Raw genomic sequence first — 14,979 nt, forward strand, 5'->3', positions numbered from 1 at the left:
ATACTTATCAGAATTAATGTGCCAGGACAGTTTCTCATCAAGATACACTCCCAGGTATTTATATCAACATCCCTGATCAGAAGGGATTCATGCTCCTCCTTTGCAGTTTTTGTAAAATCAATCACCGTTTCTTTCATTTTTGTTAGATTTAATTCCAGACCATTTACACTGCACCAGGTCACAATGAATCTACAGTCGACTTATACTCCTTCAGATCTCCCTATTTTATACACCCAACAAATGCAGTGCCATGTGAATATTTTTGCATAAAGCACTCGCTGCCGTTCTTCTGAAAATCTGCGGTGTATATGGTAAACAAAAAGGGAGCTAATACTATCCCCTGTCAGGCTCCAACATTTCTTACAGCCACCATTCTAATAGTACCCATTTGCACCCTTTGCAGTCTCACTGTAAGGTAATTAACCACTTAAGGACGCAGGGTATTTTCGCTAATTTCTTGCTCTCCTTCTTCAAAAATCCATAACTTTTTCATTTTTCCGTGTACAGAGCTGTGTGAGGGCTTATTTTGTGCGTAAGAAATTTTACTTTCCCGTGATGTTATTAATAATTCCATGCCATGAAGCCGTAAAAAAAAATTCCAAATGTGGAAAAATGTAATGTTCTTGTGGGCTCAGTTTTTACGACTTTCACTCTGTGCTCCAAATAACACCTCTACTTTATTCTTTGGTTCGGTACGATCGCAGTGATACCAAATTTATACAGGTTTTATTGCGTTTTAATACATTTTCAAAAATTAAACGAATGTGTACTAAAAAAAAAAAAATTTTGCCATCTTCTAACTTTTTCATACTTTGGTGTACAGAGCTATGTAATTTTTTGCAAAATGAGCCAGCGTTTTCATTGCTATCATTTTGAGGACTGTGCGACATTTTGATATTTTTTTATTACATTTTTTCATGTCATGTAAAAAGGTGTAAAAGTCACGCTTCGGACATTTGGGCGCAATTTGCCGTTCCGGAGGTCACCGCCGTCAATAACCGTTTTTATATTTTTTGATAGATTGGGAATTTTGGGATGCGGCGATACCTAATGTGTCTGGGATTTTTACTATTTATTATATTTTATATCAGTTCTAGGGAAAGGGGGGTGATTTGAACTTTTAATATTTTATTATTTTTTTATTTTTTAAATTTTTTTTTCTTTTTTTTTTCACTATTTCTTAGACCATCTAGGGTACATTAACTCTAGATGGTCTGATCGTTCCTACCATATACTGCAATACTACTGTATTGCAGTATAAGGCATTTCTGCTCACCATACATTACAATGAGCCGCAGGCTCATTGTAATGGATTTGCAGAAACCATGTAGCCTCGGGTCAAACGAAGACCTGAGGCTACCATGGCAACCGATCTCTGCCCCCCGATGATGTTCGGGGGAGCAACAATCGAAGGAAAGATGGCAAAGAAAAGATTAACACCCGCAATCGGTGCAAGCACCGAACGCGGGTGTTAGCGATGGGTCTTTGCTGCGATATGCAGCAAAGCCCATCTCTGTATGAAGAGAGCTCATTCCGTGAGCCCTCTTCATACAACCTTCACAGCGTGAAGGGGTTAAAGATCCACTACCCTGTCCTTTCTAACCCCTGTATCCCCTGTATGGGTGGGCCTGCTACAATATTCGTTACTGTCTCCCTTTTGACTCTCAACTCCAGTAGTGAACCTAATAAAAAAATCTACATGTATGCTTTGACTTTTTAGGAGATCACAGATTATAGACATCTGTTAGAAACAGGGGCACAGCTATAAGTGTACAGAAGAAGCACTAGCACTACAGTTACCAGCAATATAAATGGCAAATGGTTCATAGAGAGATTATAATATTGCAGATATCGCAATAGGGCTCATGAGCTTTAATTTACACTCAGCTTTACAATGGCAAGCAAATAAAACCATCATATTATCATCAATGGCAGTGATAGATTATGGCTTCCATTGGCCTTGGGCCAAGGCCTGATTTTGTCTAGGGCCCTGAGTAAAGTCATCTATAGCGCCTGCCCCAAAAAAACATAAAGCATAATGCAACTCCAGAGCAAGAGGTCTATTTCTCTCTGTTTTTCCATAGGTCAAAACAATATTGTTATACTGAGAATATCGGTCTGGGTCCCACTTGTCACTGGACCCCATGTAATTGCTTGTGTTGCTAACTGAGTAAATACCCCCTGCATGTGGTAACGCTGCTCCACCATGTACAAAATCTCAATGACAATTGGCCCCAGCCTTGCCTCTGCTGCCCAGATGCCTACTAGCATCTTTACACTGCACCACTGAAAATAGAACAGCCATTGGTACGTCAGCCAGCATCAGCTGGATAACAACGATGACTCCACACTGTGGTCCTAAATTAAATATCCTTCAATAACCCTACAATACAACTGCCAATATGTATAAGATACAGTGTGAGTTCTTAATATATGTTAATTTACTACACACTATATAAGTTATTATGTTGTACCCTCATAGTATATACTTTGTCAACTAAATTAAAATATGACATATAGTCTGCATAAATTAAAATACATACAACACCCTCCCAATTTAATTATTTTATGTGCACCATAAGCCTGAATTACGTTATATACAGAGCATCCTAATTAATGCATTTACATATAACATCCAGGATTAATTTATGTACAGCACCCACCCAATTCACTTATAAACAGCCCCCCTAATTAATTATATACACTCCCCATTAACTGTACCTACTTAATTCATTAGTATTCAGCTCCTGGATTCATTTATATACAGGCCCGGTACCCCTAATTAATTTATATACAGCCCCGACTCATCTATATACAGTGCCCCATTGACTGTAGGCAATGATAAAAGAATGAAACTAAAAATAAATCCATCTGCTGTGTCCTTTCTCAGACTCTTCTGCCCACGTTTTGGCAAAAATAAGTAGCTAGCACAATTACATCATTTCTTTTCCTGTATCATAGATGGGGAAAGACAGAGCAATCTCTGTTGGGCTGCTGTCATAATCATTTGTATTTGCATCATAAAGATGCATTTATAATAGATTTTTTTGGCAGTATAGATCTGTGAATGGTGGGTGGTTTGGAGCCCACAGTCCCCTCGGCAACTGCCAAGATTGCACATGTTGTGATCATCCATTGATCATGGATATCGGTAAAGTTGAATGTCAGATTACCATGTGCGTGTAGTCTCTCCACTCTTTTAATACAAGTACAACTATTACTCTATCATTTACAATGTACTAAAGTTGAGCTAATATATCATGTACATTTTGTTCCAATACCTTGTATAGCTTAAAGTCCAGAAAGGGAAAGCCTATATGAATTCACTTCATTGAACAACAGCTAATGAAGCTTTGAGTCTTCAATTATCCACAGTTTATTAAAAAGCCTAATCTGTATTAAATGAAATCCTTCAATAAATCACATGGAAACAATGTGTAAGTAGTAATCAGCAAGCCTTGTTACAAGAGCCTGCTGTGGCAACAGTAATGGAATGTCCTGTGTAATCAGATTCCAAAAGATTTAAGAAACACCGCCTGCTATCCCGTCCAACAAGTGCTGCACTGCACAATCTGTACGCCAGCGTGATTGTCGCTTCTGACTCTTTAACAAGGTCATTTTTAGAACGCTGGAAGGTCAAGAGTGATCATGCTGCTACAGTGACAGGACTGCATTCTCTTAACTGAAGATATTTAATTGAAAATCTTTACCTGGCTCTATAGTGTATTATACCGTACTGCATAGTACTATATGATATGATATGACATATAGGTATATAATACCATCCATCTGAATATTGTGCTATTGTTTGTATTAACTTTATACATTTTTAACATGATTTTTTATATTATGGGTCCAAAAACACTCACAGAGAATCCAATTTATCTGCATGTATCAATCATCTTATAATAAAGTTGTAGGTTGGCAAAGTACAACTCACAGGTTAATATTATTCACAGTGTATTTCATGGTAGACTCCATGCATAATGCAGATATTATGGATTCTCATTATTCTCCTCTTCTACAATGTCTATTTTAGTAAATAATTGTGTTGTTCATAACATAACATTTCTAGAGCATCTTGTCCTAAACTATTAGGTTGTGCTGTACCTGTCATTTTTCCTTTAGTGAATAGAAGTCATGAGCAGGGCGACAAATAAAACCTCAAACTTTTTATATTTATAACATTAATATTTAACATCCTTTTGACACAAAATGTCATCTTATAGGTTGATGATGGATGGCTGAAGAAGTCAGCTGCTGGGGGTGGGGTCCTTTACCTCTTTTATATCCTAGCCAGTTTCACTGCTGGTTCATTCTCAGTTTTCTGACACTTGTTTATTTGCTATTGTTACTGCTACTTGCTTTTCTGTGTATCTCACTTCTGCTTGTTCACTTGACTATTCTCTTGCCTCTCGTTTCTGTGCTCCACTACCATCTTGGTTTTGACTCGGTTTTGCATGCCATTGTGTGTTCTGTCTTCCATGTTGTTTTGTCCCTCTGTATTTGTGATTTTTCCAGTCTTTATGTCTTTCCTGTCTCACTGGTGCTGGATGCTATTGCAGGTATTAATCCTTTGACTGCCACTGGCTAAGCCTCCATATAGGCTTTCATTGTAGCTCCTCGTGTTGTCTCCAGGACCTGTCATTGCTGAAGATCTGCAATAGTCTCTCAGTGACATACTTTTACAGTTCTATAGCAAATTCTCCATATACTGCAATATAGTAGTATTGCAGTATATGGTAGGTTTAATTAGACTCCCTAGGGTTAAAGTTTAAGTCACCCTTCTTTACCTAGAACTGATATACAATAATAAACATGTTAGGTATCATCGCGTCCAAAAACGTATCTATGAAAGTATCATTTGAACCTTAATGGAAAATAGGGCCCAAACATCCAGAACACCACTTTTTGCCATTTTATCAACACATAAAAATGTTATTAAAAAATTATCAAAAAGTCAGATAGTCCTTACATGCTCCATCAGCTCACAAACAAAAACAAAACATTAACAAAAATGACACCTTACACAGCTTTGTACAATAAAGTATGAAAACATTATTATTGTCAGAAGATGTCAAATTGCTGAATTTTTTTTTGTGCAAAAGATTTTTGTTTTTTAAAATGCATACAATACAACCTGCATAAATGTAGTATATCTGTCATCGAACAGACCCAAAAAGTAGTGATAACATGTCAATGTGAATGATGGGAAATAGATCTACAAATCTGATAAACTTACGGTAAATCATGTCTATTTAAAGAATAACAATGCCAGGGCAAAGTAACGGACAAAGGTGACAGGAATGAGTATATAGTTGTAATGTAGGTATCAATTAATGTGAAAAATTGAGGTGAGATTGGGGGAGCAGGGAGTTCAAAATTTATTTTCTAATGAGTCACCTTTATGGGCCGGGTAATTGATCTTAAAAATCCAGAACAATTCTCTTTACCAAAACTTGCTGAAATGGTCATTGCACCATGGCATTTGTTCTAATGGAGTTAAGGAGAAGACCATGAAGTGATTTTGATGGTGGGTATGGCCATGTTGTGAGACGCTGTATTTGATGTACCTATATGTAGTGTAGTGCAACAGTGATTATTCATACGATTTTAGAGTTGTTGGGTTGTGCAGCCCACACATTGAAAGCCAAAGGTACATTACAAAAGATATATAACATAGACAGAGGAACAGTTCATAAACGTCTTGATTTGGAATGTTTCATTGGTAGTATGACTTTTAAATTTTTTAATTTATAGGAAATGTTTAAACAGCATTTGCAATTGGATTGGCCACATATATAACTTCTAGTTAGATTTGGAAAAACAGAATTTTTAAGGCTTTTTTGAGAGATTTTATTTCAGAGTTTGCTGTGGGCCACACAATTTGTAAGTTCTTCTATAGATGATACTGGGGGTTTTTAGGTATGTTTACAAAGTTGAGGATGATTTTAAAGGCCAGTGTTTGTCTAAGATCTTTCTAATCACACCATGTTGGCAATTATAAGTTGTGATAAAATTGGTATATAATTTCTTCTGTGGGGAATTCTCATCTTTTGTTTTATAAGAGGTTTCTTAGAGGGAAGAAGACAATTGGATTGTGTTAATTTTTTTGCAAGTGCTGAGTTAACCATTTTATTTGGGAAAACCTTTTTGATAAAGCTTAGCCTTGTTCAAAAAAATGAATTTGGCAAACTGACTGAACAATATAGGGTCAATATATATATTTATTGTATTACCACATTATTTGTTAATAATGTATACACTAAATATACTACTTCATTTACATCTATCTTTTATCAGCTTGTGCGCCGTATCTATTGCTTTATTAATTTTGTATTCTCAATTATTTCATTTTTACTCTCTTTCACTTGAAAAAGTGGTCTTGTGCGACTTCGAAAAGCGTTTGTTTTACTGTGGTATTAATAAAATGTTTCCTATCACGAAAATCATGACTTCTTGATTACCTATGTGTGCCAAAACGACAACCCCATTGTATCCATACTGGAAAATTACTAATAGAAATGCCCTATGTGTCCTGGGTAGATGTAATATAGGCAATTTCCTCTGTCTGGAGAACCTGACTTGCTTGTACATGTCATTGCTTTTCCATTTTTGCTGCCTTATTTTAAAAATTAAAAATTTTAAAGACTTTTTATTTTTCATTCTACAGAGCTTCATGAGGGGTTATTTTCTGCATAACAAATTTTACTTCCTGGTAACAGTATTTACTATTTCATGCCATGTACTGAGAAGCAGCTCTAACTGACACCTTCCCTTTAATTCTTTAGGGCAGTTTGATCGCAGGGATACCAAATTTACATAGGTTATATCAGGTTTTAATACATTTTTAAAAATGAAAACCTTTTGTACAAAAAGAAAGTTTTGCCATATTCTGAAGCTAATAACTATATGCACATAGGACATTTTCATGTAAACACTTATCTATTACAAGGTTGTGTTTCCAGTATCAACAAAGATGAATTACTAATTTAATATTTTGGCTTCCTTTTTTTACTTGGAAATAATCAGGCCCAAAATAGAATGTTTGCGTTTTGGCAAAACACAGGAATTTCTTTTTATAGTTTTTCATTTGTACAAGATGTTTGTGGACCACTATTGTACTGAAAGGATCTGTTGTGTGATAATTTGTTCACCCATGTTATAGAAAAGATGGCTGGACCATTGTCCCCTTCCAAAAATATCACCTTACCACACGTGTGGGAGAAAGCAGAGTACATCTCCCCCTAGCAGTTCAGAAGCTGCCAAAAGATATTTTACAGAAATGTTCTTGTTACTGTTTAGTACTTGAATTAGTACTATGTATACATTAATAATGCTTATATTAATTTTGTAGACTTCAAACAAAGAAAACTCTTAGCCTCCAACCTGTAAGATTGCACTCCGTCAATATTGATGTTTGCAGTACAGAGCCACGGCATAGAGTTTCCCATGTGTTTGCCTGTAAACACACTGGATTCATTCTTCACAGATTAACAATATCTCTTGTGTGTGCGGATTCCTCTGTGCTATAGCACACTGTGCCTTTTGAAGAATTAGCTTTTTAGAGCTGAGCTTTCAGAGGCCAGTACACCTTATCACACTTTCACATTCTGTACGAAAGGGTAAAAAAAGGGGGGAAAAAACCTGCCAGGGCTTGTGCCAGTTAAATCCAAGCTCTCAGGGGATTTGTTTTTCTTTTGGCGTCAGATTAGATGGAGAAATCATGCAGTGTATTTGGGGGCTGCCATGAATGTCTCTGGAACTTTTAATGAGGCTAATCCCACAGCAGTACATTCCACGTAGCTAATGGGCTCAGGGTCAGTGCCTGTTCTACCTTCAGCTGGGTAAGAAAAGAGTGGCTTGTGCAGTGGGCGGTCAAGATTCATGAATATGCTATTAGAATAATGGGTCAGCAGCAAAGCACCAAAGACAACACACGCTTAGATGACTGACTGACTGCCTTTGGTGAAGAACTTGCTTGGAACTCAGGTATAGAATTTACTTTTTTTATTTGTATCTATCTATAGATAAATCTAAGAACGATCCATAGAAATCATATCAACCTTTATTCATGTAGCATCAACATATTCTGCAGAACATAAACAGAAAAGATAAGACAACAGGAATGACTTCATATAGAGAAAGGGGTGATACAAGAGGTTAATGGGCTTGTACCCAAGTCTAGCCTATAGCTATATAGGTATAAGACAAGTTTGGAGCTAAGATAGAATGATAATGATAGCATTATTAATTAAATATAAGTATATAGGAAATACATAATGGATAGATAAAGACAGATTATAGATTGATAGATAGAAAATAGAGGGATATATAGATAGATATATGTTTGATTAAAATAAATTAATAATATTAATTAAGTCTAGTTTTGAATTATATGTTTAGTTATTTGGTAATATGTCTTAATTTCCAGCCTTGTACTAATATAAAAGTATTATTACCAGAGTTAAGGCCACAACCATCAATTATTTCCAGAATTAAGAATGATATTACTCCTATATATTATTATATAGAGCATTTCAATCTAAATATAATACTGTCCTACGTTAGGATAGTAAATGGCATCCTTCTTTGTGAAATTATTTATGAAAACAATATTTTTACAACAGTATTGAATATAATTTGTAAATGCTAAATTAACTCCTTAAAAATATAATATAAGTTTAATACAAGGACTTAGACTGGGTATTATTCAAGGAAGTTACAACACAGATGGGTAAATAGGTTTTTGCTGCCCCAATCACTTCAATGATCCTTAATGTAATGTGTTAAGTAAGAATATAATGACAATTAGACAGCAGGAAGCGAATGTTAAGTACAATATAATTCATATTTCCCTAGGCAGTTACATGCTGTCATTTATGTAACCAATGTCCTAATGTGAACTACTTTCCCACATGAATGTTTGTTTACTCTTTATATAAGAGAAAATGAATGGTATCTCATAAATAATAACATAATTGTAGAGCCTTCTATGACCAGGAAATGCAGTTGTTCTTCATGCATATGTAGAACAGGCAGGAAATTTTACTGTGGCTGTTTTGAGATGTTTTGCTAAGGGTCTCATACAGTTTTTTGGAGAAATGGTTGTAGGTAGGGGGTTACAGTACACAATAAAAAACAATAAAAGGTCATTCATTTAAGAAAATGTAAAAATCACCTTTTGAAGAATGAATACAATGGTAAATACATTTCTAAATTCAGTTCTTAGTTTTTTTATGCACCTGTAAAGTAAAAATAGGGCAAAAGTGCAAGCTGAGAAGTGGTGACACTGCAACTAATCAAGGTCAAATCAGGGCTATCACCTTCCAAAATGTGACCTACTTTTAGCACTAAATCTTATTAAACCGTAAAGAACTAAATTCAACCACAATTTTCTAGAATAAGCCAACAAGTGCAATTTTCAGTGTTTTATTTTAGAAATTCCTGAAGCATTCTTTTTAATGTATTAATTTATCTTATGGAATAGAGTTATCTAATATCCAATGTTCCAACAGTATGTGCTCTTTTAAACAAAATACATTAAACTACCAAACATCTCATCTAATGAATTCATAACATCTAATGAATATCAGTCTTTATGTTAATGCAAAATAATTGTAGCCCAGTTTTCTTGAAAACCTTTTTATTTATCTTGTTATTTATCTTGTTATTACAGAAAAAAATACTAATTACTAGATGCAAATATATAAATATAAAAAATATATACCTCTAACATATGTATTTATTTTTATGTGAAGTCATAGGAGGATATTCATATTCTGAAAAACCCCAAACTATGGGCTTTTATAAAACCATCTATTTTGAGCATACCTAGTTTAGGCTTAAGTGAAAGTATTATGTCACAAAAATGATTGGGTTATAGTCTCTAAAGCTTTTTTCAACACAATTCTAACTTTGGATGCTCTAGGTGGTCTTTTTCATTTCCTTTTTGAACTTGATGGACATGTGTCTTTTTTCAACAGTATAAACTATGATGATACTATGATACTAGTGCAGTCATGCAAGTTGTTCATTTTGCTGACATCTAATATTCCCAAATCTTCCTTTTATATATGTTGAGAGAAATGTTTATATATTGGAGAGAAATCCACATCCAGACCAATAAAGCAATTAGCAAAAATAAACTAAAGAATTGGATGTTAAACTACTCAAATATCGTTTGGCGAGACAGAATCAGGAGGCCCCCATAAAAGACAGCCAGCCAGTCCCATCATGCAAATTGGTGGATTTGATTGACTTTTATGCATATTATGGACTTGAAACTGAGCTCAAAAAATCTTTCCAAAAATCTCTTTCTTTTTGTATTGCATTATCCAAGCTATCATCAAGTTGGGTTAAATAACAATGTTGTTGTAGTCTCCCTGCCAATGGCCCTTGGAGCCATCCCTGTGTCCAGAGTGTTGTATGGCTCTTTATGGTTGTGGGCCCAGTGCTTCAATCCAAGGTTTGTAGCTTGTTTAGTCTTGCTACATCAAATGTTTGTTTCTTATGATTATACATGTTTATCCTTTGATTTGTAACCTAGCATCCTTTGTGTACAACGAAGGCTTGTACCTGGCCTACGATTCTGTGTTTCCAGCCTTTATCCTTTGATTATCTCTGAACTTTACTAGTATGTGGGCTGCCCTGACCTCAACAATACTTGACCATTTCTTTAGTCGGTTCCTTTGGTGGCTTGAATTGGTGTCTCTGTACCCGCTGCTAGACCCAAAGACAAGAGGTAGTAGCCTGAAATCTCTTTTTAGCGAAGACCAGATCCCTGTGTAGGGGGGAAAATGTTGAAACTACTGAGGTCCAGGGATAACACACTTTGTTGTGGTCCATACTGGTTGATCAGTATGTAGGTTCACATCTGTAGGTTGCTACAAATGATGAGCCCTTTCTTTTGTTTGATAAGTATTACTTATGGTTCTGCTGAAAATCTGTTTGCCTGTTGACACTATTCATACTAACCTTCCATAAAAAAAAAGGCAGATTTGCTGAATCCTTGCCTTGAAGGAGAAAAAGAGATAATAACAAATGAACTAGAGATAAATCTCTTATGAGAATAACTTTTCCTTCTTTCAGGTCTACAATGCTTAGGGCAAAACAAAGCTATAGTTGCAGAAAATGACACTTGTAAATGTTTATTGTTAACTTCATTCTGTTTTTAGGGAGAGCCAAAAGATATATTTTTCACACAACAAGCTGATGCCCCAAGAGTACTTGACCTATTCTTGACTTGTGTATGCAAATGTTAAAACTCAATTTGAACTTATTATTCAATACCACAGTAATTTTATGGTAATTTAAATCATCTTAACAGCTTATATCTATTCTTTGCTTTCATTCACAATTCCAAAACAAACTGGAGAAGAATAGCTTAGGTTATATTTACACAGAATTAAGGTACAAATGTTCAGCCAAAAAGCTTCAGGGGCAAAACATGAACAAATCCTTAGGCTTCCATTGCCCTTATATAGAACACAAGAGGTTTTTTGGCCAAATGAATATATTTGATAAACAAGCAAACACTGAAGGTCAAAGGTATTCAGCAAGTAAGTCAAACTAAATGAACATACACTTCAAGTCTCATTGTTAAGAGTACACCTCCTAGCAGGCCTCAAAGCTAGCTCTATCATAAGGAGGGTTTCCTGACAGTAGAGACAAGGTTGGCCCCACTGTGTTGCCAGTATGTTTTGTTTAGTCATCCAATACGCAATGCCATACACTAACATTTTAAATGTATATGAATATACATATTTTATTTAATTGTTACCAAAGAATGGCAAAACAAATGCTGGAAATATATGAAATACTGTATAAAATCTGCTTTCCTTCTAGAAAATTTAAGTGCTGTACTTGTTAAAGTTAACTATTTGGTAATAGAATGACTGTAAATACAATAGTTTTTTGGAGGCTCAAATTCTATTCTTCCATAGGGTTTAACCACTTAAAAGGAACCTGTCACCAGGAGACCCATTTTTAGCACTCCCCCAGTCCCCACAGAGCATAGTACATACACTGCCAAAGTGTTTTTGTATAAAAAAATCGGTTTTACAGAAAAAAAGAGATGTTATATTGTACCTTTCATTAGTATCTGCTGTGTGACTACACAGTTGCCTTTTGGGAGGGGCTGGAAAGGAGCAGTTTCCTTCCCACACCCTTGGGAAACATGTGACCTTTTCAAATATATGAATAACTCCCCTTACTCAGGATTGGCTGTAGAGGAGCAGGGGGCGTCGCTAAGCCCAGTGATGGGTGTTTTCATATATTTGAAAAGGTCAGTGTTTAGTCCCCACCCCCCCACCAGTAACACTTAGTGGAGCAATGATCCTTGGTAAAATGACAGCACATTCCTATTTAGGAGTACAGGCGGTCCCCTACTTAAGAACACCTGACTTACATATGACCCCTAGTTACAAACGGACCTTTGGATGTTGGCAATTTACTGTACTTTAGCCTTAGGCTACAATAAACACCTATAACAGTTATCACTGGTGTCTACAATGAAGCTTTATTGTTAATCCGGGTTCTAATGACAATCCAACATTTTTAAAATCCAATTGTCACCGAGACCAAAAAAAATTTGGCTGGGGGTTACAATGATAAAGTATACAGTTCCGACTTACATACAAATTCAACTTAAGAACAAACCTACAGACCCTATCTTGTATGTAACCCGGGGACTGCCTGTATAACAGTTTTCTAGAGATTCCAGTGTTGCATACTTAATTATCGGCTAGATTATTTTCTCAGGCAGAAAAAAATCTGTCCATGTATCATGAGAATCTGAGCACATTCCTGTGTTGATCAATAGCTGTGTATATTCAAGATGATTGCTACATTTGTTCTCTTGTCTTAGAAAGGCATTTCCTATTGATTTTTTTTGTTAACATTTTTTTGTTCTATCTTCATTTAGGCCCAGAAATCATGGATCGAACGAGCCTTTCACAAAAGAGAGTGTGTGCACATCATACCCAGCACCAAAGACCCCCATAGGTAAGGTTTTCATAACGACAGTTGTTTTCTTCGTTATACTAATGATAATTTATTTAAGCCTTTAAACTATTAATTTTTTTAAAGAAACTTATTATAAGGGGCCCTAAACCTTCATTTTGTTTGATTATAGATAATGAAAAAGGCTAAATGTTAGTAAATGGCTTGTTTTTTCATACAGCATATCTGCAACTAACCCTTTTCTGTAAATACAAGAACTGCACAATGGGGCAGATTTACTTACCCGGTCCATTCGCGATCCAGCGGCGCGTTCTCTGCGGTGGATTCGAGTCCGGCCGGGATTCATTAAGGTAGTTCCTCCGCCGTCCACCAGGTGGCGCTGCTGCGCTGATGATCATCGGAACGCACTGAAGTACACTGAGCCGGCTGAGTGAAGGTAAGTGCAAGCTCTGCGACACATTTTTTTTAAATGCGGCGGTTTTTCCGAATCTGTCGGGTTTTCGCTAGGCCACGCCCCCGATTTCCGTTGCGTGCATGCCAGCGCCGATGCGCCACAATCCGATCGCGTGCGCCGAAATCCCGGGGGAAATCGGCGCTAATCGGAAATATTCGGGTAACACGTCGGGAAACCGCGAATCGGGCCCTTAGTAAATGACCCCCATTATGTTATGTCTTACCTGGTCTATCTGAAGGACATAATCTATTGTGTCAAAACTTCAAAATGCACCTTCTCCCCTTTTAACAAATATTTTGTATTTACTCCATCTTTTTCACACATTTCACACATATTTTTCAACGCAGAGTTGGATGACCACCCTACAATGTATACATTGGGGCACATTTACTAATTGTGCAGTTTGCCTGTGTAATGTGCAGAGGGCCCCAGATTCATGAATTGTGGTGCACACTCTGCATGAATCTGGCACTCCCTGCACTGCCCTGACAGAATGCACCAACTTTTTTGGTGCACCTTTAAGATGCGGCATGCAACACACGTCTGTCAAACTTTTTATGATACATGTGGCCCAAGCTCTGAATGTGCACCAGAAAGACTATTTCATTGATGAAATTTATGTTGGGTAAAGACTAGTGCAGCCGCGACACAAAAGGGTTGCGAGTCGCACATATGTGGCGCAGACACATCTGAAATTCATGTGCAAGCAGTTTGCACATAAAATAATGTGCAAAGTCCAACAGAGTACTGACATTGGCAGTAGCTATGCAGAAGTCTACTCTGATTAAAGGTATTGATTAATAAAGGTAGGATTAATATATTTAAAATTATTTCTCTCTCCAAATTTTTCCATCTATTCCATGTATGTCCAATTAGTCTCCCAAAAAGTATGTTACAGTTATTGGATAGCAGGTCACTTTTACTGGCAGGGTTGGATGCTTCGATTTAGTCTTGCCTTGCTTCAGTCTCCAAAGGTGCGGGGGATATGACCACTCCTAATCTAAACTTTTACTACTTAGTCTCTCGGATAGTGTACGCTAACTGATGGGTGGACTTTGATTTGAGTAATGCAGCTATGGCACTGGCAGGTGCTCTCATGGGTTCCTTTGAAAGTCTTACAGGTGTGCTGTATAGGTATCAGCCCTCCTGTAATGCGCCTGTTTCTATTTGTATGGTGACCAAGGTTTGGAAACTTGCACATGTGATTCTGACTCAGGGATTTTGCTAATATGTGGGCAAGAGCTGGGGTTAAGTTCTTGGGTCACTTATGCGTAGCAGAGTCTGGTACGTTGTCCCTGTCTGATCATGGTGAGTGGTTTGGGGTCCCTAGGAGTGTGCAGCTTTCCTATTTACAGTTGTGTCATGCTATACATGTGTAATTTAACTCCTTGTCTCCTCCACTGGAATTCTCCAAGCTGGAGGGGCTCCTTGTGGCTCTTGACCTTTCCAAGACCTTTACGCAGGCCTGTGCATTGCTCCAGACTAGACCCTACCAAGGCAGAAACCCCCTTGAAGGTAGGGAGCCTCTGCCACAGGAACCTCCTATCTACCCTGCAAGGCCC

The 14,979-nt window shown here is 36.8% G+C and overlaps 1 protein-coding gene across 12 annotated transcripts in view; it reads left to right on the forward strand.

Annotated features, from left to right (window-relative positions):
• The window catches only part of TRPM3 (transient receptor potential cation channel subfamily M member 3), a 415,524-nt gene that overhangs the window by 280,114 nt on the left and 120,431 nt on the right, over positions 1-14,979 (forward strand). For 11 of the 12 annotated variants that reach the window (XM_072151012.1, XM_072150963.1, XM_072150982.1 and 8 more), the window contains exon 2: positions 12,926-13,005. In XM_072151012.1, coding sequence (XP_072007113.1) covers positions 12,926-13,005 — 80 coding nt within the window. Of the gene's footprint in view, positions 1-7,590; positions 7,993-10,342; positions 10,469-12,925; positions 13,006-14,979 lie in introns of those variants that run through there. The other variant, XM_072151004.1, reaches the window with a different exon arrangement.

Source organism: Engystomops pustulosus, chromosome 1 (assembly GCF_040894005.1).
Source record: "Engystomops pustulosus chromosome 1, aEngPut4.maternal, whole genome shotgun sequence".
Lineage (NCBI taxonomy): Eukaryota > Metazoa > Chordata > Amphibia > Anura > Leptodactylidae > Engystomops > Engystomops pustulosus.